General features: G+C 43.7%; 1 protein-coding gene across 3 annotated transcripts in view; it reads left to right on the top strand.

Annotated features, from left to right (window-relative positions):
• The window catches only part of LOC115201556 (proteasome activator complex subunit 4B), an 81,625-nt gene that overhangs the window by 7,805 nt on the left and 47,942 nt on the right, over nt 1-25,878 (top strand). For 2 of the 3 annotated variants that reach the window (XM_029765298.1, XM_029765297.1), the window contains exons 2-8: nt 11,871-12,011; nt 12,509-12,625; nt 13,789-13,845; nt 16,098-16,142; nt 23,328-23,477; nt 23,837-23,900; nt 24,391-24,465. In XM_029765298.1, the coding sequence (XP_029621158.1) occupies nt 11,871-12,011; nt 12,509-12,625; nt 13,789-13,845; nt 16,098-16,142; nt 23,328-23,477; nt 23,837-23,900; nt 24,391-24,465 (649 nt within the window). The remainder of the gene's footprint in view (nt 1-11,870; nt 12,012-12,508; nt 12,626-13,788; nt 13,846-16,097; nt 16,143-23,327; nt 23,478-23,836; nt 23,901-24,390; nt 24,466-25,878) is intronic. The other variant, XM_029765299.1, reaches the window with a different exon arrangement.

Here is a 25,878-nt window from a genome sequence, read left to right as displayed (position 1 = left end):
TTTCATTATTCTTAGCAATGATTTAGGAATCCTTGTAAGTATTGTTGTTTGCCTATTGAAATTGAACTTCAGTTCATGAAAATAGATAGCTAGCCAACTGCTTAATCCTGTTGCCCAAAGATAATGTTATAGGCAGCCAGCTAGCTTCAACTGGCTAGTGAGGCTCAACCGGACTTGGTTATGTGTTGTGAAGCTAGCCACAATAAGGATTAGACACAATAGTGGAATTTGCGGTTTGACTTCAAAATAAAAGTATGTCATTGACAGTGATGCAAATTAATACAGATAGGATAATAATGCTGTACTTTTATTTTGAAGGCTAACCCCAAAGTCTACTATTGTGGCTAATCCTTATTGTGGCTAGCTTCACATAGAGGGGTCCGACCACCATTAATCAAATACAAACTGTCTTATAAATTAGGGTTATTTTAGATGACACCTAGCTATATAGTTAGCTAGCTAACTATATAGCTACTGAAACATGTCATTTTTCTATGTTTTTGGGGAAGAACATTGTTTGCATCCATGAGCTAGATAGCTATTTTTTATGACCAGCAATGTAGGTGCGTGAGACAACTTTACCAGCATCATAGCATACGTATCGATTAATCGTTGTGACAAATACAAGTGATAGTATAATCAATGTGTAATAACTACGTAAAAAAATGAATGAATGTGTTAAATTATGTGACGTGCAGTCATATTCAGGTCCTGATTGGTCAACAAGCTTATTTGACACATCAAATAGTGTTATCAACTGGTCATTGTTTTCTTGTTTGACACGCAAAGATCCAAACGGCGTTCCATAGAAATCCTGGTTGAGAATAAAACGACTGAACAAAGGAACAACGAAACAGCACAGCAAGTAAGTGAAAGAAATAGGTTTTGATTATGTTTTACTGGTGATGGGGACATACGTAAATGCCAACGAAACAACCTTTTGTGTGTGTGTGTGTGTGTGTGTGTGTACCTTTTTTTAACTAGGCAAGTCAGTTAACAAATTCTTATTTACAATGACTGCCTACCCCGGACAATGCTGGGCCAATTGTGCGCCGCCCTATGGGACTTCCGTATCACGGCCGGATGTGATACAGCCTGGATTCGAACCAGGGACTGTCGTGACGCCTCTTGCACTGAGATGCACTGCCTTAGACCGTTGCTTCCGTGTGTGTGTGTGTGTTAACTAACTGTAGAATGCTTAAAAGGCCGCTAAAATTTTTAGTATCTGTTATCGGTATAATTTTTTTTTGCAAGAAAATATCAGGTATCGGCCAAAAATAATATATTGGTGCATCACTAATTCGCACAGGTGTAAAAGTTGGTCTTATTTACTTGAAATAGAAGTCAACCCACCTACGAGTCAGACTCAATCTCACAGGTACGAACATGACTTGAGTTGCGTGCCCTTAAAGGGGCAGGTAGATGTTTGTCTCATCTGCGATCCTTTGGTTAAGACTCAGGTCACTAAATTAAACAGTATACCACATTACTTTTTACTACATATTAATACATTTGTTTTAGGAACATTACAAAGCATGTTCATCTTGTTTTGTGGTTGTCACTTTAGGAGGGAAAGTATTTTGGCTAGTAAAACAATCTGTGGCTGGTGGACAAAAAAGGAAACATCAAAGTATCAAAACAGGACTAAGATTGAATCCTACTACACCGGCTCTGACACTCGTCGGATGTGGCAGGGCTTGTAAACTATTACTGACTACAAAGGGAAACCAAGCCGTGAGCCTACCAGATGAGCTAAATGCCTTTTTTATGCTTGCTTCGAGGCGAGCAACACTGAAGCATGCATAAGAGTACCAGCTGTTCCGGATGACTGTGTGATCACGCTCTCCGTAGGTGATTTGAGCAAGACCTTATAAACAGGTCAACATTCACAAAGCCGCAGGGCCAGACGGATTACCAGGACGTGTACTCAAATCATGCGTTGACCAACTGGTAAGTGACTTCACTGACATTTTCAACTTCTCTCTGACCAAGTCTGTGATGTCTACATGTTTCAAGCAGACCACCATAGTCCCTGTGCCCAAGAAAGCGGAGGTAACCTCCCTAAATAATTACCGCCCCGTAGCACTCACGTCGGTATCCATGAGGTGCTTTGAAAGGCTGGTCATGGCTCAAATCAACAGCATCCTTCCGGATACCCTAGACCCACTCCAATTTGCATACCGCCCCAACAGATCCACAGATGATGCAATCGCACTCCGCACTGCCCTTTCCCATCTGGTCAAAAGGAACACCTGTGTGAGAATGCTGTTCATTGACTACAGCTCAGTGTTCAACACCATAGTGTTCACAAGGTGGTAAGGGTATGCAACAACACATCTGTCACGCTGATCCTCAACACTGGGGCCCCTCGTGTGTGTGTGTGTGTGTGTGTGTGTGTGTGCTTAGTCCCGTCCTGTACTCCCTGTTCACTCATGATTGCACGGCCAGGCACGACTCCAACACCATTAAGTTCGCTGATGACACAACAGTGGTAGGCCTGATCACCGACAACGATGAGACGGCCTATAGCGAGGATGTCTGAGACAACAACCTCTCCCTCAATGTGAGCAAGACAATGGAGCTGATCGTGGACTATAGGAAAAGGAGGGCCGACCAGGCCCCCATTAACATTGACGGGGCTGTAGTGGAGCGGGTCGAGAGTTTTTCAAGTTCCTTGGTGTCCACATTACCAACAAACTATCATGGTCCAAACACAACAAGACAGTTGTGAAGAGGGCATGACAACACATTTTCCCCTCAGGAGACTGAAAAGATTTTGCCTGGGTCCCCAGAGGGTAGTGCGTATGACCCAGTACATCACTGGGGCCAAGCTTCCTGCCATCCAGGACCTATATACTAGATGGTGTCAGAGGAAGGCCCAACAAATTGTCTAACTCCAGCCACCCAAGTCATAGACTGTTCTGCTACCGCACGGCAAGCTGTACTGTAGAGCCAAGTCTAGGTCCAGAAGGCTCCTTGACAGCTTCTACCCCCTTGAACCATACAAATATATCAAATTGCCCCCTGAAATATTTACTTTGACCCCCCCCCCCTTTGTTTTTACACTGCTGCTACTCTCTGTTTATTATCTATGCATAGTCACTTTACCCCTCTTCACTGTTGACCTTGATACTGGTGTTTTGCGGGTACTATTTAATGAAGCTGCATTTGAGGACTTGAGGCGTCTTTCTCAAACTATACACACTAATGTACTTGTCTTGCTCAGTTATGCATGGGGACCTCCCACTCCTCTTTCTATTCTGCTTAGAGACAGTTTGCGCTGTTCTGTGAAGGGAGTAGTACACAGCATTGTACGAGATCTTCAGTTTCTTGGCAATTTCTCGCATGGAATAGCCTTCATTTCTCAGAAGAAGAATAGACTGACGCGTTTCAGAAGAAAGTTCTTTGTTTCTGGCCATTTTGAGTGTCTACTCTAACCCACAAATGCTGATGGTCCAGATATTCAACTAGTCTAAAGAAGGCCAGTTTTCAGCTGTGCTAACATAATTGCAAAAGGGTTTTCTAATGATCGATTAGCTAACATAATGTGCCATTGGAACACAGGAGTGATGGTTGCTGATAATGGACCTCTGTACGCCTATGTACAGTGGGGGAAAAAAGTATTTGATCCCCTGCTGATTTTGTACGTTTGCCCACTGACAAAGAAATGATCAGTCTATCATTTTAATGGTAGGTTTATATGAACAGTGAGAGACAGAATAACAACAAAAATATCCAGAAAAACTTATGTCAAAAATGTTATAAATTGATTTGCATTTTAATGAGGGAAATAAGTATTTGACCCCCTCTCAATCAGAAAGATTTGTGGCTCCCATGTGTCTTTTATTACATTTAAGTCATTTAGCAGACGCTCTTATCCAGAGCGACTTACAAATTGGTGCATTCACCTTATGATATCCAGTGGAACAACCACTTTACAATAGTGCATCTAAAGCTTTTAGGGGGGGGTTAGAAGGATTACTTTATCCTATCCCAGGTATTCCTTAAAGAGGTGGGGTTTCAGGTGTCTCCGGAAGGTGGTGATTGACTCCGCTGTCCTGGCGTCGTGAGGGAGCTTGTTCCACCATTGGGGTGCCAGAGCAGCGAACAGTTTTGACTGGGCTGAGCGGGAACTGTGCTTCCTCAGAGGTAGGGAGGCGAGCAGGCCAGAGGTGGATGAACGCAGTGCCCTTGTTTGGGTGTAGGGCCTGATCAGAGCCTGAAGGTACAGAGGTGCCGTTCCCCTCACAGCTCCGTAGGCAAGCACCATGGACTTCTAGCGGATGCGAGCTTCAACTGGAAGCCAGTGGAGAGAGCGGAGGAGCGGGGTGACGTGAGAGAACTTAGGAAGGTTGAACACCAGATGGGCTGTGGTGTTCTGGATGAGTTGTAGGGGTTTAATGGCACAGGCAGGGAGCCCCGCCAGCAGCGAGTTGCAGTAATCCAGACGGGAGATGACAAGTGCCTGGACTAGGACCTGCGCCGCTTCCTGTATGAGGCAGGGTCGTACTCTGCGAATGTTGTAGAGCATGAACCTACAGGATCGGGTCAACGCCTTGATGTTAGTGGAGAACGACAGGGTGTTGTCCAGGGTCACGCCAAGGTTCTTAGCACTCTGGGAGGAGGACACAAGGGAGTTGTCAACCGTGATGGTGAGATCATGGAACGGGCAGTCCTTCCCCGGGAGGAAGAGCAGCTCCGTCTTGCCGAGGTTCAGCTTGAGGTGGTGATCCGTCATCCTCACTGATATGTCTGCCAGACATGCAGAGATGCGATTCGCCACCTGGTTATCAGAAGGGGGAAAGGAGAAGATTAATTGTGTGTCGTCTGCATAGCAATGATAGGAGAGACCATGTGAGGATATGACAGAGCCAAGTGACTTGGTGTATAGTGAGAATAGGAGAGGGCCTAGAACAGAGCCCTGGGGGACACCAGTGGTGAGAGCACGTGGTGCGGAGACAGATTCTCGCCACGCCACCTGGTAGGAGCGACCTGTCAGGTAGGACGCAATCCAAGCGTGGGCCGCGCCGGAGATGCCCAGCTCGGAGAGGGTGGAGAGGAGGATCTGATGGTTCACAGTATCAAAGGCAGCAGATAGGTCTAGAAGGATGAGAGCAGAGGAGAGAGAGTTAGCTTTAGCAGAGCGGAGAGCCTCCGTGACACAGAGAAGAGCAGTCTCAGTTGAATGCCCAGTCTTGAAACCTGACTGATTAGGATCAAGAAAGTCATTCTGAGAGAGATAGCAGGAGAGCTGGCCAAGGACGGCACGTTCAAGAGTTTTGGAGAGAAAAGAAAGAAGGAATACTGGTCTAGTTGTTGACATCGGAGGGATCGAGTGTAGGTTTTTTCAGAAGGGGGCCAACTCTCGCTCTCTTGAAGACGGAAGGGACGTAGCCAGCGGTCAAGGATGAGTTGATGAGCGAGGTGAGGTAGGGGAGAAGGTCTCCGGAAATGGTCTGGAGAAGAGAGGAGGGGATAGGGTCAAGTGGGCAGGTTGTTGGGCGGCCGGCCGTCACAAGACGCGAGATTTCATCTGGAGAGAGAGGGGAGAAAGAGGTCAAAGCACAGGGTAGGGCAGTGTGAGCAGGACCAGCGGTGTCGTTTGACTTAGCAAACGAGGATCGGATGTCATCAACCTTCTTTTCAAAATGGTTGACGAAGTCATCCGCAGAGAGGGGGGGGAGGGGGATGAGGATTCAGAGGGAGGAGAAGGTAGCAAAGAGCTTCCTAGGGTTAGAGGCAGATGCTTGGAATTTAGAGTGGTAGAAAGTGGCTTTAGCAGCAGAGACAGAAGAGGAAAATGTAGAGAGGAGGGAGTGAAAGGATGCCAGGTCCGCAGGGAGGCTAGTTTTCCTCCATTTCCGCTCGGCTGCCCGGAGCCCTGTTCTGTGAGCTCGCAGTGAGTCGTCGAGCCACGGAGCAGGAGGGGAGGACCGAGCCGGCCTGGAGGATAGGGGACAGAGAAAATCAAAGGATGCAGAAAGGGAGGAGAGGAGGGTTGAGGAGGCAGAATCAGGAGATAGGTTTGAGCAGAGGGAAGAGATGATAGGATGGAAGTGGAGAGAGTAGCGGGAGAGAGAGAGCGAAGGTTGGGACGACGCAATACCATCCGAGTAGGGGCAGAGTGAGAAGTGTTGGATGAGAGCGAGAGTGAAAAGGATACAAGGTAGTGGTCGGAAACTTGGAGGGGAGTTGCAATGAGATTAGTGGAAGAACAGCATCTAGTAAAGATGAGGTCAAGCGTATTGCCTGCCTTGTGAGTAGGGGGGGAAGGTGAGAGGGTGAGGTCAAAAGAGGAGAGGAGTGGAAAGAAGGAGGCAGAGAGGAATGAGTCAAAGGTAGACGTGGGGAGTTTAAAGTCACCCAGAACTGTGAGAGGTGAGCCATCCTCAGGAAAGGAACTTATCAAGGCGTCAAGCTCATTGATGAACTCTCCAAGGGAACCTGGAGGGCGATAAATGATAAGGATGTTAAGCTTGAAAGGGCTGGTAACTGTGACAGCATGGAATTCAAATGAGGAGATAGACAGATGGGTCAGGGGAGAAAGAGAGAATGTCCACTTGGGAGAGATGAGGATTCCAGTGCCACCACCCCGCTGGCTCGATGCTCTAGGGGTATGCGAGAACACGTGGGCAGACGAGGAGAGAGCAGTAGGAGTAGCAGTGTTATCTGTGGTAATCCATGTTTCCGTCAGCGCCAGGAAGTCTAGGGACGGGAGGGTAGCATAGGCTGAGATGAACTCAACCTTGTTGGCCGCAGACCGGCAGTTCCAGAGGCTGCCGGAGACCTGGAACTCCACGTGGGTCATGCGCGCTGGGACCACCAGGTTAGAGTGGCAGCGGCCACGCGGTGTGAAGCGTTTGTATGGCCTGTGCAGAAGGGAGAGAACAGGGATAGACAGACACATAGTTGACAAGCTACAGAAGAGGCTACGCTAATGCAAAGGAGATTGGAATGACAAGTGGACTACACGTCTCGAATGTTCAGAAAGTTAAGCTTACGTTGCGAAAATCTTATTGACTAAAATGACAAATTATACAGTACTGCTGGCTGGTGGAGTAGGCTAGCTAGCAGTGGCTGCGTTGTTGACTTTGTTTGAACGTGTAGCTGGCTAGGTAACCTCGATAGTTTCAGTACTACACCTTGTCATGATACAAAAGCAACTTTGTAGCTAGCTAACATAACACTAATCAAGACGTTCCTTTGTAATGTATTTAGTTTCTACAATGCTGCTCGTCGGTAATAGTTGGCTAGGTATGGAACAATGGCGTCGCGGGGGACGGAAATAGCTGGCTAGCTAACCTAAATAATTACTAAACTACACAATTATCAAGCTATGACAAAGACAACTATGTAGCTAGCTAGCTAACACTGCACTAGTCAAATCGTTTCGTTGTAATGTATTAGTATCTACAGCGCTGCTAGTCGGTAACGGTTGGCTAGCTAGCAAGCCCACTAGATAGCAGTGGGTTTGATGACTAGGTGTGTTGACTAAGTCTGGAGTCTGGACAAGGCGTCGCGGCTGGCTAGCTAACCTCGATAATTACTCTAAAGTACACAATTATCTTAGATGCAAAGACAGCAAAGACAACTATGTAGCTAGCTAACTAACACTACACTAATCAAGTCGTTCCGTTGTAATGTAATAGTTTCTACAGTGCTGCTAGTCGGTAGAGGTTGGCTAGCTAGCAGTGTTGACTAGCTAGCAGTGTTGACTACGTTAGGAGGACGAAAAAATAGCTAGCCTCGATAATTACTCTAATTACTCTAAACTACACAATTATCTTTGATAGCTAAGAAAAATTGCTCAGATCAAACAAACCAAACCGTTGTAATGTAATGAAGTGTAATATTACCTGTGGAGCGAAGCGAAGTGCGACTGCTCGCTCCGGACCGGAAGATTAGGAGCACACTCTTAAAGCGAGTGCTCCTAACCGCAGCTTGTTACCTGTAAAAAAGACATCTGTCCACAGAAGCAATCAATCAATCAGATTCCAAACTCTCCACCATGGCCAAGACCAAAGAGCTCTCCAAGGATGTCAGGGTGAAGATTGTAGACCTACACAAGGCTGGAATGGGCTACAAGACCATCGCCAAGCAGCTTGGTGAGAAGGTGACAACAGTTGGTGCGATTATTCGCAAATGGAAGAAACGCAAAAGAACTGTCAATATCCCTCGGCCTGGGGCTCCATGCAAGATCTCACCTCGTTGAGTTGCAATGATCATGACAACTGTGAGGAATCAGCCCAGAACTACACAGGAAGATATTGTCAATGATCTCAAGATAGCTGGGACCATAGTCACCAAGAAAACAATTGGTAACACACTACGCCGTGAAGGACTGAAATCCTGCAGCGCCCGCAAGGTCCCCCTGCTCAAGAATACATATACAGGCCCGTCTGAAGTCTGCCAATGAACATCTGAATGACTCAGAGGACAACTGGTGAAAGTGGTGTGGTCAGATGAGACCAAAATGGAGCTCTTTGACATCAACTCAACTCGCCGTGTTTGGAGGAGGAGGAATGCTGCCTATGACCCCAAGAACACCATCTCCACCGTCAAACATGGAGGTGGAAACATTATGCTTTGGGGGTGTTTTTCTGCTAAGGGAACAGGACAACTTCACCGCATCAAAGGGAAGATGAACGGGGCCATGTACTGTCAAATCTTGGGTGAGAACCTCCTTCCCTCAGCCAGGGCATTGAAAATGTGTCGCGGATGGGTATTCCAGCATGACAATGACCCAAAACACACGGCCAAGGCAACAAAGGAGTGGCTCAAGAAGAAGCACATTAAGGTCCTGGAGTGGCCTAGCCAGTCTCCAGACCTTAATCCCATAAAAAATCTGTGGAGGGAGCTGAAGGTTCGAGTTGCCAAACGTCAGCCTCGAAACCTTAATGACTTGGAGAAGATCTGCAAAGAGGAGTGGGACAAAATCCCTCCTGAGATGTGTGCAAACCTGGTGGCTAACTACAAGAAACGTCTGACCTCTGTGATTGCCAACAAGGGTTTTGCCACCAAGTACTAAGTCATGTTTTGCAGAGTGGTCAAATACTTATTTCCCTCATTAAAATGCAAATCATTTTATAACATTTTTGACATGCGTTTTTCTGGATTTTTTGGTTGTTATTCTGTCTCTCACTGTTCAAATAAACCTACCATTAAAATGATAGACTGATAATTTCTTTGTCAGTGGGCAAACGTACAAAATCAGCAGGGGATCAAATACTTTTTTCCCCCACTGTAGATATTCCATTAAAAATCAGCCGTTTCCAGCTACAATAATAATTTACAACATTAACAATGTCTACAGTATATTTTGATCAATTTGATGTTATTTTCTTTCCTTTCAAAACAAGGACATTTCTAAGTGATCCCAAACTTTTCAACAGTAGTGTACATGTACAAATGACCACGACTAACCTGTATCCTTGCACATTGACTCGGTATTGGTACCCTCTGTATAGCCTCATTATTGTTGTAATTTTCTTTGTTACTTTTTTAATTAAGGGCTTGTAAGTAAGCATGTCACAGTTAGGTCTACACCTGTTGTATTCGGCGCATGTGACAAATGCATTTGATTTGATTCCTTATTCTGCCTGTCAGATATGCATGTTTGTTCTGATAGTATATTTCTATATGAACGTTCCAGAACGTTTGGTATGGCGGCAGGTAGCCTAGTGGTTAGAGTGTTGGGCCAGTAACCGAAAGGTTGCTAGATCAAATCCCAGAGCTGACCAGGTAAAAATCTGTCGTTCTGCCCATGAGCAAGGCAGTTAACCCACTGTTCCCCGGACGCCGAAGACGTGGATGTCGATTATGGCAGCTACCCGCACCTCTCTGATTCAGAGGGGTTGGGTTAAATGCAGAAGACACATTTCAGTTGAATGCATTGTTGTACAACTGACTAAGTATCCCTGTTTCCTATTGCTGAACGTGCCCCAGGCCTATACCTTCAGTATAGAATAGCCTATACAATTGATACAAATCGATGCACAGTTTTGTGTGAACCATTTCAGAAGTTCTGAATGTAAGGCATTCGTCAGAGCTCCCCAAACCAGCAGAGACCTGTTCCAAATGTATAGGCTCCATCCTGGTTTATGGGAATAGCTGCACATAGACAGTGTCTTCACACCTTGTTAATGTTGTAGCATTACATCAGGTTACTCTGTCTGTGTTGTGTAGGGAATACGGTGCCATTTGGGACTAAGCCTACATGCCGACGCATATGTCCGACCAGGCTATGACTGAGTCACTGCTGGCCCAGACTCAGAGACATGGAAATTCTGCCCTCAATAGTTCTAGAGCTACAATAGATTCTAGAGCTACACAAGTATTTTGGCTCCTCAGCAAGAACAAGAAGCATTCAGTGCAGGCCTATTTCTGTGGTCTGTACAGTTGTTGCCTGGCGCTGAGTACATCAGACGGAAAATATTTACACAAGAAGCAACATAATATCACACAGTCAAACTCTGTCATTTAGTTCACTATTCTGCCATTCTCACTGTTAACTTAGCAATTTAGGCCTAGGTTTAAAACAATATTGTTACTTTGCAAGCTTTGTGTGTGGGAGTTTCTTTCCTTGAGACGGAATCTAGTTAAAGGCCTAGCATCTTCTCCTTCCCGATCTGCTATGCACATACAGTACCAGTCAAAAGTTTGGACACCTATTCATTCAAGAAACACGAGCAATGGACATTAGACCGGTGGAAATCTGTCCTTTTGGTTTGACTCAAAATTTGAGATTTTTGGTTCCAACCGCCGTGTCTTTGAGACAGAGTAGGTGAACGAATGATCTCCGCATGTGTGGTTCCCACCATGAAGCATGGAGGAAGAGGTGTGATGGTGTGGGGGTGCTTTACTGGTGACACTGTCTGTGATTTATTTAGAATTCAAGGCACATTTTAGCAGCATGGCTTCTGCAGCGGTACGCCATCCCATCTGGTTTGCGCTTAGTGGGACTATCATTTGTTTTTCAACAGGACAATGACCCAAAACACACCTCCAGGCTTTGTGATGGAGTGCTGCATTAGATGACCTGGCCTCCACAATCACCCGACCTTACCCCAGTTGAGATGGTTTGGGATGAGTTGGACCGCAGAGTGAAGGAAAAGCAGTTCCCATATGTGGGAACTCCAAGTCTGTTGGAAAATCATTCCTCATGAACCTGGTTGAGAGTGCCAAGAGTGTGCAATGGTGTCATCAATGCAAAGGGTGGCTACTTTGAAGAATCTAAAATATATTTTTATTTAATACTTTTGGTTACTACCTGATTCCATATGTGTTGTTTCATAGTTTTGATGTCTTCACTATTATTCTACAATGTAGAAAAGAGTAAAAATAAAGAACCCTCGTCCTACGTTTCTTATTCACCTGCTCTATACTAGGCTATACCCATAAAGCTGTTTTTGTTGTTCAGGAACATGAGTCTCTGGCAGAATGTTTGCACATATTAATTGTGAAGCAGCAACTGAATATTATATTTAACTTTATATATAGGGATAGGCCAAAGCTCCTTTTCTGTCCATTCTGCGCAATACGAGAAGTCAAGTATATATTATTCCCTGGCTAGCTCACTTTGAATCGTGGATGTTCAGGCTAGCTATAGGCCTAGCCCTACGGCTGCGGCCACACATTTTGTCTGAAAATTCCTTATTTTCCAGTGGGAGGCCTCCTTTGACGGATGTTGGTAAACGGAGTTGAAAACACACTAGACATTAGTCCTTTTTGGATATTCGGCTCGTCTGAGAATAGCTGCGTTGAATTGAACTTTTGACTGGTAAAAACTGACAGTTGTTGAATGAATATATGATCTAATCCGCGTTCATGGGTCTTTGTGGCTATAGCCTAAAGCTGTTCTTCTCTTGTAGGTACATGCGATTGTACGGCAGGAAGTTCAGCAAGGAGGACCATGTGCTGTTCATCAAGCTGCTGTACGAGCTGATCACCATCGACAAGCTGGAGATCAGTATGATGCAAGGCCTAGCCCGGCTACTCATCAACCTCCTCAAGTAAGACCCATGGGCTAAACACACGGTCACGCATACAAACACACACATTGACATGCTGGAGATCGGCATGATGCGAGGTCTGGCCCGCCTCATCAACTTCAAGTTAGCACGGGCTACTGCTACACACACAGTGATGGCTTCGCTCGCTCGTGGAGGGCCTCGCACGCTCGACCTCCTAAAGTAAGCAACACACAAACCCCCATCAACAAGCTTGAGACCAGTATGATGCAAGGTCTTGCCATCGTCATCAGTCAATGTCACATTATAGGACTCTAAACAGCCTTTAATTTATTCATTGGTTTGTCAGTGACTGGCTGTTCTACTGGTTTCCTCATTGTGTGAGAAGTTCAAGTGTCACTCACATTTAAAAGTTGAAATACTCTCTGTAAATTGAGCCCTTCCCTCACCAAGTTGTATGAAGCTCTGAGGCACCAGTGACATAATTTAAATGAAGTCCTTTTACATGTTTTAACCCCACCTACTCTTATTTCTAACAGGAAAAGAGAGCTGCTGTCGCGGGAGGATCTTGAGTTGCCTTGGAGACCCCTGTACGAGCTACAAGACAGGATCCTCTACTCAAAGACTGAACACCTGGGCCTAAACTGGTTCCCCAAGTACGCCCCTCTTCTCTTTTACCAGCACGGTTAAAAACAGCCTTTTAAAAAATAAATAAACTCTGCATATTAACACATTGAAACCAACCTACTCAGCTGTAAAACCTTCAAGGTAAAGTCTGTGTTATGACATCATCATACACTGCCGGGTGACTTCCCGATTAGATTCGTCAACACAATGACATCCAAAAATCATCCAAGACTGCCACTATTGGTTCTTCCCATTTTGAGCCCTTCCTTGAGGCATGCTTGGAAGATTCTAATAGCAGGAAGGTGGCGGTGCCCCGCTTCGCACGATAATGTAATATCGATGAGTCTAACTTTTAAAAAAATAAAATAAAATGGAGCTCAGTCCTGAATCTCTAGTGGTGTTATAAATGGATTTATTGTGAAAAACATTGCTCTATTATGTTGGTATCTGTTGGCGCTGTATAGGTACTGCCTATTGCTATGGTACTGCCTAATACACTTCAGGCCCGCCCTTGATGCATCCTTTCTTACATGCACATATGTTCTGTTGTCCCTGCCCCCAGTTGTTGCCTGGGCTAATTTCTGAATGTGGAGAAATCTGTACCTACCCCCAGGTGGCATATAGCCCTAGAGCCACCTTCCCTGGTCATCACTAGCTTCCACAGCCACAAAGTTGTAAACCCCACCTATTTCTACAATTTTTATCTTCTACATTTTTTTATTTTAAACAAATCCCTAACTTAACCACACTGCTAACCTTGTGCTTAACCCTAACCTTAAATTAAGACCAAAAAGCAAATGTTTGTTTTAATGGCTTTTTACCATATAGCCAGTTTTGGCTGTGGAATCTAGTGGAAACCCCCTCCCACACCTTTTCTCCCAGCAAGCAGTGCGAGGTGCTCTTGTATGGGTCTATGGGAACATTGTGTGTCACTACAAAGCCTTGCTAGCACATAACAGTCATCAGCTCTCTCACCAAGGGAAGCAAGCTGCTACTGTTTACTGATGCTTGGCCCTTTGTTTTTAAAGAAAACGACCAGTGGAAAACAAAAATATTCAGAAAATGTGCAATGCGCTGCTGCAGTACAAAAAAGGTGTTATAATTTTTTTTGATGTATTTAATTGAAATGGATTGGCTTTTCATAGTGTGAATCTGAATGTGTTTTTATGCCTTTGTCTCCTCTCACATTCAGTTCCCTACGGCCTCGTGCTTCCTCTAAACACGTAATGATAAAATTGTTTCAGAGGTGGTAAGGACAACACTTCTCTTTTGTGTTTTTAATTTTTTTTATTTCATCCTTTTATTGAGGCACTCTTTTTGGTTTTAATTTTTCTATGTTGCATGTTGAAAACCAAAAAGCACACTGGACACCCCCACGCAGCTTGTTTGACATAAAATCAACTACAAATCTACCAAAAAGCAATGTTAACATTCCTCTCATATTGGACACTGCCGCACTGCATCTAACTGGACTATGTATCCCCCTCCCCCTTCCTTTGTCAAGTCCCATATGATTTGGTGGATTGACCCACTGTCAGCAACAGGTTTTGCAGCAGCACCCACTAGAGTAGCCTAGCCCATTCTGAAGTCAGCGGTTTCTAAACGGCCATGATGGATAACATCTTTGTGGTACAAAAGAGCACAGATTTGTGCAAAAAAATGCTTGTGGTTCAATGCATATGGTTTTTTGGCCTTAATCATGCTGCCAGATAATAATTACATTTACAGTAGCTTATATCTTTGCGGTTCTGTTCACTTTTGCGCCACAAATGTTGCTGTGAGAGTCATTATAAGGGTAGAAGCTCTTGTATCACGCCCCCCCCCCCCCCCCCCCCCGGTATACTGGTATGAGATAGGGGTGATCATCATCGCGTGACGCCCCCACTTCAAACTCTAAAGGACATTTGGGTGTTCCCCAGGGTTGAGTGTCGGCCGTTGGTAATGGTGTTCTGGTCAGGCTGCTTTGTATTATTACTTTGGTGATTTCAGTGTGGTCTGTGTGGGTTGCATCCCACAAATCTCTCCTTCCTCCTAAAGTGTGCATTCTTTCACTACTTCCCCCAAATTTAAAATCATTATATTTGCTTTGGAATGGGCTAGAGGGAGTCTCCATATAGGCCTAGCAGTCATTTTCCTTTGAAATCCATAAAGGGAAGTGAACAAGTGCACATTTCAGGAGAAAGGAGAGATTAGGCTCTCCTCACTCAAGCCCTGAGATGGAAAGCCAAGAGCCCTTGGCAGAAATCGCTCATGTTTTAGTTCCCATTAGTCTTGAAATAAAGCAATGCAATCAGGTTGATTTGAAAAAGAAATGTAACACAGCTTAGAGCGCGGTTGAATGGGACAGAGGGGCAGTTTAGAACGCATGGCTTGAGCTCAGCATGCATGTACGAGTGGAGGGCAAGGCAGGGGGATTGAGGGTGTTTGAGCGTAATGGCTGGGGTTATATTGGTCCTCAGCTAAATCTTTTGACACTTATGTGACACTGAGTTTAGTCACATGAGTCTAACCTTTACAAGCCATTATATACAGAGGTCCTATTGTAACTGTGCCAAAAATGTAGGCACCAAACAACAAAATGGACAATGGCAGTAAGTAATGCTCATTTCAAGGGACTACTTGAACTTGTCCAAACCGCTTTCTGTTGGAAAGCCTTTACCGTTACATTCCCAAGATATCTTTACTGTTTAGTCAGGCTATGTGATAAAAAGCCTCAATGGCCGAGGGCATCTGCCTAAAGGGCAACTCTCTCCACTGTCAAGGTCAGCATTCATTACAGGTAATAACGGCTAGTCCTACTGTTTACATAAAGCCTCAGGCCTACTCATTCATTACAGGTAATAACGGCTAGTCCTACTGTTTACATAAAGCCTCAGGCCTACTCATTTTCCCTCCTAGACATTTCCCCAAGCCCAATAAAAGGCTTCATTCTGATGATTGTGAATGAACAGAGTAAATCTGTTAATTAGGTACCATTCATGTGCTGCTCTTACACTGCTGGCCCATGGCCATCCAGGACAAAGGTTGAACGGCCCTGGAATAGTCACATTGTTCTAGTCAATGACTTTAGTTCTGTAGATGTGTGGGGCGGGTGTTTCTGTAGTCCTTTTGTCATGCTATGCCAGTTTGTGTGTCCTCGATTGCCTTGCTGTGTGGATGTACACACCTGCCCAACACATCCCTTACTTTTCATCAGTGTTTGAGTTGATCCGGTACATACACTTGTCTCTCTACTGCTTCATTACAGGCACCGTAATATATGAACACTACTGGAAATGATCACCACACCCTAAATGAGTACAGAGCCAGGACTTTTCCCACTTCACTTGATCAGTAGAATTTATATGCAAATCGGCTGTACCTGCAGTCAGTCAGTCATCCTTGTCCTAATTGCATTGGTGTGTTCAGTGTGCTCATTGTTTGATTTAAGTCACCTTAGACACATCTGTCTCTGTTCTGATGTCTCACATTTCTTTTTCTCTTTCCTCCCTCTGTTTCTAGCTCGGTAGAAAACGTTTTGAAAACACTTGTGAGAAGCTGCAGACCGTAAGTATATTTTGAAACCCCTATGATCTATGTATTTGTTAATGAATTCAGTTGCTGAGCTCATGGTTGCATTTAGGCCTACTCTTGGGACACTTGTGGTCAACACTCACACAGTAGGAGGACCATCTTAAGAGTTATTGTGTCTAGGGGTGTGAATGTTATAATGTTTAAATAAAATTGAGATCTTAACATTAAAGATCCCTAACCTAAAACAATCCCCCACACTAAATAAAATCACTGTGCAGTGTGACCACCATTTTCCTCATGCGCCACGACACATCTCCTTCGCACAGAGTTGATCAGGCGTTTGATTGTGTCCTATGGAAGGTTGTCCCACTCTTCTTTAATGGCTGTGCGAAGTTGCTGGATATTGGCCGTAACTGGAACATGTGTCGTATGCGTTGATCCACAGCATCCAAACATGCTCAATCGGTGACATGTCTGGCGAGTATGCAGGCCATGGAAGAACTGGGACATTTTCAGCTTCCAGGAGTTGTGTACAGATCCTTGTGACATGGGCTGTGCATTATCATGCTGAAACATGAGGTGATGGCGGCAGATGAATGGCACGACAATGGACCTTAGGATCTCGTCACAGTATCTCTGTGCATTCAAATTGCCATCGATAAATTGCAATTGTTTGTTGTTCATAGCTTATGCTTGCCCATACCATAACTCCACCAACACCATGGGGCACTGTGTTCACAACGTTGACATCAGAAAACTGAGGCCAGTTGGATGTACAGCCAAATTCTCTAAAGCGACGTTGGCGGCTTATTGTAGAGAAATGAACATTCAATTCTCTGACAACCACTCTGGTGGATATTCCTGCATGCCAATTACACTCTCCCTCAAAGCTTGGCATCTGTGGCGTTGTGACACAACTGCACATGTTAGTGGCCATTTATTGACTCTAGCACAAGGTGCGACTGTGCAGTGTTCATGCTGTTTAATCAGCTTCTTGATATGCCACAGCTGTCAGGTGGATGGGTTATCTAGGAAAAATAGAAATGCTCACTAACAGGGATGTAAACAAATTTGTGCACAACATTTTAGAGGCTTTTTGTGTGTTTAATTTCTGGGATATTTTATTTCAGCTCATGAAACTTGGGACCAACACTTTACATGTTGCATTTATATTTTTATTCAGTGTTGAATAGAGAATATTCTATTTATTTTAGTTCTACCAGTTATCAACATATTGTTCAATGTTGAAAAAAATAATTTATTCTGTGACTTTAGCTAATGCGCTTTTTTTGTTGTTGCCGTGGAATCGTTTTGGTATAAGGTATCAGGATACTAAACCTGGTGTCGAAGTCCAAACTCTGGTAACGTGACGACACTTGTGCAATTATCACAAAACATATTGCAAGGCGAGACACAGATTACCAAGACATTTGTGCACCACAGTTCATTCTGCCTGCCCCCTCCCATTCTCCCTTACCCTGGCAGCATCGCATTAGTGGAAGTCAAGACCGTTTCAGGGCAGGCCTGGTTATAGATAGATATGTTCGAGTCGTGTCATCTGGGACAATTGCTAACCCTTTCCTAACCTTAACCTAATTCTTCTAACCTGCTGTGTTAATTCTCCTAAACTGCTGTGTAAATTCTACAATCCTGCTACGAAAAGTCACTTCTGCTTGTCAAAACTGGAAGACCTGCCCTGAACAATCTTGTTTCCATTAATGTGATAGAGCCTCGCGCTGGCTCGCCCGTTCTCTTCACTAATGATGCGATTGTGTGTTCAGTCTTCGGTCTGTTGCGTGTAGAATATCCTAGCCTTCATTGATGATAGGCCCTGCTTTACTGAAGTTGTGAAACATTGCAAGCCAAGAAATTGTGAGATACAGCATTCCATTGCGAGATGCAGATAGGACCATGCACTAGGCCTTTCTGTATGCCTGCCAGGTGGCCGACCTGCCTCTCCCCTCTTTTTCCATCCCTCGCTAGCTCGCTAGAAAAGATTCAAGTGTTTGTTCTCGGAAGTACGGCAACAAATCAGTCTTTTCTGTTCCAAAATACCTGATTCTTTCACATGGCATGTTAACCAATTGTGCTTACTTCAGCACTCCTGCCATTGAATGATAGATCTAGAGTAGAGATGCAGACAGAGGCACATGTCTACTCTGGATTAAATAAGACACATTCTGTGAAACTGAACTGTCAGGAACAATTCTCCCTTAGGGACTTAGTTTAGGCATATTGACTGACAATTTGTCAATGTCATAATGGCTAGTTCAATCCCTGGATGCAAAGCAAGACTAGGTTTGTGTGTGCATGTGTGTCGAGAAGCTTAGTCACTGAGTCCCTGAGTTGCTAGTGTACCTACTAGTTGGTTAATAATCCTATTAAATCTAATTCTGGCCTGTGGGAGAGTTTCCTGTTACTGTGAGCAGAGAAAACGGAGAGGGAGCGAGAGGTGGAATACAGACATTGTCATCCTACTAGAAACATGGTATAGAGAAGGTGGACCCACTGGTTGCCCTCTAGGTTACAGAGAGCTGGTAGTCCCATCCACCAAACTACCAGGTGTGAAACAGGGAAGTGGCTCAGGGGGTATGCTATTTTGGAATAGAGCAGACCTAACTCGCACTCTTAAATTAATCAAAACGGGTACATTTTACATTTTGGCTAGAAATACTAAAGGAAATGATCTCAACAGAGAAACATATCCTCCTGTGTGCTACCTATAACCCCCCCACTAGAATTCCCATACTTTAATGAAGACGGCTTCTTCATCCTAGAAGGGGAGATCAACCATTTCCAGGCCCAGAGACATGTACTAGTCTTTGGTGACCTAAATACCAGAACTGGACAAGAACCTGACACCCTCAGCACAGACGGGGACAAACAGCTACCTGGAGGTTACAGCGTTCCCTCCCCTAGGCACAACTAGGACAACATAACCAAATAAAATAGGTCACAACTCCTGCAGCTCTTTTTTTAACATTTATTTAACCTCTCTGGGATATGTGGGACGCTAGCGTCCCACCTCGACAACAGCCAGTGAAATTGCTGGGCGCCAAATACAAAATAACAGAAATCTCATAATTAAAATTCCTCAAACATACAAGTATTATACACCATTTTAAAGATAAACTTCTTGTTAATCCAGCCACAGTGTCTGATTTCAAAAAGGCTTTACGGCAAAAGCATACCATAAGATTGTTAGGTCAGTGCCTAGTCACAAAAAAACATACAGCCATTTTCCAGCCAAAGAGAGGAGTCACAAAAAGCAGAAATTGAGATAAAATGAATCACTAACCTTTGATGATCTTCATCAGATGGCATTCATAGGACTTCATGTTACACAATACATGTATGTTTTGTTCGATAAAGTTCATATTTATATCCAAAAATCTCAGTTTACATTCGCAAATTATGTTCAGTAATGTTTTGCCTACAAAACATTCGGTGATTTTGTAGAGAGCCACATCAATTTACAGAAATACTCATCATAAACTTTGATGAAAGATACAGGTGTTATGCATAGGATTATAGATAAACTTCACCTTAATGCAACCGCTGTGTCAGATTTCAAAAAGCTTTACGGTGAAAGCACACCATGCGATAATCTGAGTAAAGCGCTCAGCCACCAAAACAAGCCATACAGATACCCGCCATGTTGTGGAGTCAACAAAAGTCAGAAATAGTGTTATAAATATTCACTTACCTTTGATGATCTTCATTGGAATGCACTCCCAGGAATTCCCAGTTCCACAACAAATGTTTGTTTTGTTTGATAAAGTTAATCTTTATGTCCAAATACCTCCTTTTTGTTTGCGCGTTTAGTTCACTATTCCAAATGCACAAGGCGCGGGCTCGAAGTCCAGACGAAAAGTCAAAAAAGTTCCATTACAGTTTGTAAAAACATGTCAAACGATGTATAGAGTCAATCTTTAGGATGTTTTTATAATAAATCTTCAATAATATTCCAACCGGACAATTCCAACCGGACGAAGCTCGTGTTTACGGCCGCGCGCGTGACTAAACTAAAGGCTTTCAGCCAGACCACTGGTTCAAACAGCTCTTATTCGCTCCCCTTTTACAATAGAAGCCTGAAACAATGTTCTAAAGACTGTTGACATCTAGTGGAAGCCTTATGAAGTGCAATCTGACCAAATGTACACTGTATATTGGATAGGCAATTACTTGAAAAACTACAAACCTCACATTTCCCACTTCCTGGTTGGATTTTTCTCAGGTTTTCGCCTGCCATATGAGCGAATAAGAGCTGTTTGAACCTGGCTGAAAGCCTTTAGTTTAGTCACGCGTGCGGCCATGAGCACGAGCTCCGTTCCCTTTCATTTCTAAAGACAAAGGAATTTACTCTGGGCACCTTATTGATTCAAGCTACTCAATACTGCCCCCCGTTCACAAAGAAGTTAACTAGGCAAGTCAGTTAAGAACAAATTCTTATTTACAATGACGGCCTACCCCAGCCAAACCCGGGCCAATTGTGGGACTCCCAATCACGGCCAGATGTGATGCAGCCTGGCTTTGAACCAGGGACTGCAGTGACTCCTCTTGCATTGAGATGCAGTGTCTTAGACCACTGCGCCACTCTGTCGCACACTGGGTATGTACATAGTCAGTGGTAGACTTCAAGGGGACTCCTACGTTAGGTACACCTATAACTCATCTCTTGGTAGTAGCACTGTAGACTACTTTATTACTGACCTCAACCCAGAGTCTCTGTGTTCAGTCAGCCCACTGACACCCCTTTCAGATCACAGCAAAATCAGTCTACCTGAACAGAGCAATACTCAATCATGAGACATCATAGCCAAAGGAACTGAATAATATTAAGAAATGCTACACAAGGAAGGTAGTGTCGAAACCTACCACAGAACAATTAGGCAACAACAGTCATTTTTACATTTGTCATTTAGCAGACACTCTTATCCAGAGCGACTTACAGTAGTGAATGCAAACATTTCCTTTTTTTTTTTTGTACTTTCCCCCCGTGGGAATCGAACCCACAACCCTGGCGTTGCACACACCATGCTCTACCAACTGAGTCACAGGGAAGACAGTCAATCCCTTTTAGACAACTTCCTCGACAAAACATTTCACTGTAATTGTGAAGGTGTGAACTTGGCAGTAGAATGCCTAAACAGTATATTTGACCTCTCGGCTTCCCTATCAAATGTTTTTTTATATTTTATTTAACTAGGCAATTCAGAACAAATTCTTATTTACGATGACGGCCTACCCCGGCCAAACGCTGGGCCAATTGTGCGCCGTCCTATGGGACTCCCAATCACAGCCAGATGTGACGCAGCCTGGCTTTGAACCAGGGACTGCAGTGACGCCTCTTGCACTGAGATGCAGTGCCTTAGACCGCTGCGCCACTCGGGAGCCTCAAATGGTTTGATGAAGAATGCAAAACCCTAAAAGAGATCGAAACAAATGCATCGAGACCCAGAAAACCTGAGTCTACGCCTTCACTATGGTGAATCACTAAACAATACAGAAATAAACTACGGAAAAAGAAGGAACAGCACATTTGAAACCAACTCAATGTAATTGAAGAATCCATAGAATCTAACCACTTTTGGGAAAATTGGAAAACGCTAAACAAGCAACACGAAGAGTTATCTATCCAAAACGGAGAGGTACGGATAAACTACTAATCCAGTCTTTTTGGCCTTATAACAAAGAACAAACAGCAAAAACATATACATGATAAAATCCAAATCTTAGAATCGACTATTAAAGACTACCAGAACACACTGGATTCTCCAATTACGTTGAATGAACTACAGGACAAAATACAAACCATCCAACCCAAAAAGGCCTGTGGTGTTGATGGTATCCTATTAGAAATTATAACATTTACAGACCACACATTCCAATTGGCTATACTTAAACTCTTTAATAACCTCTACAGGATCGGTGGGTCCCCCCGCAGGATGGTTGAGCTAATGTGATTAGCTTGAGGTTGTAAGTAACAAGAACATTTCCCAGGACATAGACATATCTGATATTGGCAGAAAGCTTAAAATCTTGTTAATCTAACTGCACTGTCCAATTTACAGTAGAGTGCACAGTTATGAACTTGAAAAGTTATTAATTAACCAATTAGACACATTTGGGCAGTCTTGATACATTTTAAACAGACTCAATTGAGCATAGCCTTGCTATTGAGAAAGGTTACCGTAGGTAGACATGGCTCTCGAGAGAAGACAGGGTATGTGTACACTGCCCACAAAATGAGGTGGAAACTGAGCTGCACTTCCTAACCTCCTGACAAATGTATGACCATGTTAGAGAGACATTTCCCTCATTACACAGACCCACAAAGAATATAAAAAATAATTTGATAAACTCCCATATCTATTGGGTGAAATACCAGTGTGCCATCACAGCAGCAAGATTTGTGTCCTATTGCCACAAGAAAAGGGCAACCAGTGAACAAACACCATTGTAAATACAACACATATTTGTTTTTATTTTCCCTTTTTTTTACTGTTTGCTCATTGTTATAACACTCTATTTAGACATAACATTTGAAATGTCTTTGTTCTTTTGGAACTTGTGTGTGATATTTACTGGTCACTTTTTGTTTTTCACTTTTGTTTATCCATTTCACTTGCTGTGGCAGTGTAAACATATGTTTCCCATGCCAATAAAGCCCTTTGAATTGAATAGAGGTGGAGTGAGGTGAGATGGAGGGCTATAACCCTGCATAACAGCTCTTCTGAGGTTGAAGTGCTGTTGACATTGTGTTCACACGTCTTCTCATGATCTGATTCCATTCGCTAAACTAAACACCAGCTTAACTGCCGTTGTTTCATATACCGTGTACAAATGGAATGCTAAGCCACAGCTGCGAAAATATACATTCTATTATAAGGAATATATTTCTGTCTACCAGCCCTTGATTTTGGACAATTTTCTATGTGCAACGCTGCTCTTTGCATGTCTTGGTGTGGGATTAATAAAAAACATTTTTTTTAACCTTTATGCTGTGGGGTCAGTTAGGAAATAGTAAATGAATTAGTTGTGATTATTCTGCAGGTGTTTAAAAATAACTATTGCCATATGCTTATCACATATTGTTAGTCCTTGGCGAGTGGAAATGAATGTATATAGAAATTGTCTTTAGATTGTAGGCATATGGCTCATACACATTACACCAAACTGTAGTCCAATAAATAATATCATTGTTTTATTCTTCAGGTACTTCCCCGAGTCAGCCACCCAGGAGATGTTGGAGGAGTGGCGTCCACTGCTCTGTCCATTTGATGTGACCATGCAGAGAGCTATAGGATACTTAGAGCTCTTCCTTCCCACCACCCTACCCCCAGAGCTGCACCACACGGGCTTCAAGTGAGAACACGCACACGTACGCACGCACACACACACATCTCCACCACGTCATAGTTAATGGAAACCTTCCAAAAGTTCCCAGGTTTTTCATAAATCCCATTTGGTGGATTCCCTTACTGCTTATTCCATCATGATTACAGGAAGGTTTCCAGAATTGATCGTCTCTACGACATCACAAAACTTGACCATTTTAAAATACCATTTCAGTGTTGCCCCCAAAACATGATCAAAATTGTTATTCTCTAATGAAAGGCAAGATAATATCTTGAGCATGCTGTAACTGCCACACGTATGACATTTGTTGTGTGTGTAGCACAGTAAGCGTTAGTGTGACGTTTGACAGACTGTTTGTTCACCAGGTTATGGTTTGATGAACTCATCAGCTTGTGGGTGGCAGTACAGAACCTTCCAGGTTGGGAGGTGGTAAGTTAGACATCGCTCACTTGATTGACACACTGTGTGTGTGTGTGTGTGTGTGTGTGTGTGTGTGTGTGTGGTAGTATTAGCCTGATGCCCGGTGTGTGTGTGTGGTAGTATAAGTCTGATGCCCGGTGTGTGTGTGGTAGTATTAGTCTGATGCCCGGTGTGTGTGTGTGTGATAGTATTAGTCTGATGCCCGGTGTCTGTGTGTGTGTGGTAGTATTAGTCTGATGCCCGGTGTGTGTGTGGTAGTATTAGCCTGATGCCCGGTGTGTGTGTGTGTGTGGTAGTATTAGCCTGATGCCCTGTGTGTGTGTGTGTGTGTGTGTGTGTGTGTGGTAGTATTAGTCTGATGCCCGGTGGGTGTGGTAGTATTGGCAAGATGGCACAAACACATCTGGCACCAGGCTTTTGTAGTACAGTTTTCATCATTACTTTTGATAGAAACGTTGAACGATTCGCTAGTTTATTCCTCAATTAATGTTTTCCTCAGCATCTTGTCAACCTGTTTGCCCGGTTGGCCAACGACAACATTGGCTACATTGACTGGGACCCTTATATACCCAAGGTAAGGACACCTTTGTCTAGCTGGGCCTATAAAACTACCCCATCAATTCCACCCTACCCCATCACACCATTGGTGTCTTCCAGCAGGTCCCAATTCACTCCCTTCCCCTTGGCCTTAAAGTCAACTTTACTTCCTGATTTGGCCTCGTTTTGCATCAATGCTCATTAAGAAATGCTATTGGCAGTGACAGAAGAAAAACAAGAGTTGTCTTGGGGGTGTGGTTTGTGGGTGTTTCTTCGGTGTGTCTTTGCCATTCAATCACAACAAACAAGGACAGTAGCTAGCCAGTTGAGTTATTGAAAGAAATCTGGCAACCTGCATCAAACATGTCACGTTTGCTTGATTATGAGCTAGCTAGCTTACGTTAGCTAGCAGGGATCAAACCTGTCTTCAGGTCCAACGTTAGATATGCAAATCTTCCTCTCATGTTACACGTTAGGGAGAGGATATATATGTAGCTAATTACGTCACATTATTATAGCCTAGTATCATAGTGGCATAGCCTATCAAGTAATGGCATGCCTCCACGTGTTAATGGGCAAAAGGGGGCATGAATTGTTGACATAATTGTAATCCAAACCCAACCTTCATTTACCCATTGTGATGCACTAGGGTTCCATACTCTGTTTTAGACGAGACTGACTTTATGACCAAAATTATCCTATTTACACTTTGTAGTCAATTGTGACACTAGAATCAATGTTTCTGACTCATATCGATGCCACATAAGCTGTTTTATAAGGTGTAAGCTCCAGCACTACTGCTTAAACCTTTCCAGACCCTTCAGATCTGCAAAACATTGAAGGGGAAAGGGTAGTGGCTGCAAAGATCTCATCGCTGATAATTTGACCTGTGACCATTGGTTGTTGGTGTGCATGTTAAAGCACACCAGACATGACCAGACAGCCATTGAAAGTGATACCTGTTAGTGGCATTAACTACTGTATCACATTTCCCTGTTGATCCTCCTGGCTTGTCTTTTAGCGGGTTTGATACAGATACTGTTATCTGACTTAATTATGCCAACAGGCCCTGATCTCAAATGTGATGTAATGGAATGACTGAAAGATTATTTTGGTTTATAATTTTGAGTAGCCCCAAAAATATGAATTAAAAACAATATACAATGCATTCGGAACGTATTCAGACCCCTTGACTTTTTCCACATTTTGTTGCGTTACAGCCGTATTCTAAAATGGAATAAAAAAAATCAATAAATCCTCACCAATCTACACACAATACTCCATAATGACAAAGCGAAAACAGGTTTTTAGAAATGCAAATGTATCAAAAATAAAAAACTGAAATGCTTTATTTACATGAGTATTCAGACCCTTTGCTATGAGACTTGAAATTGGGCTCAGATGCAACCTGTTTCCATTGATCGTCCTTGAGATGTTTCTACAACTTGAT

Source organism: Salmo trutta, chromosome 10 (genome assembly GCF_901001165.1).
Source record: "Salmo trutta chromosome 10, fSalTru1.1, whole genome shotgun sequence".
Classification (NCBI taxonomy): domain Eukaryota; kingdom Metazoa; phylum Chordata; class Actinopteri; order Salmoniformes; family Salmonidae; genus Salmo; species Salmo trutta.
The sequence above is the reverse complement of the archived record's forward strand: the minus strand, read 5'-3'. Positions and strand labels throughout refer to the sequence as shown.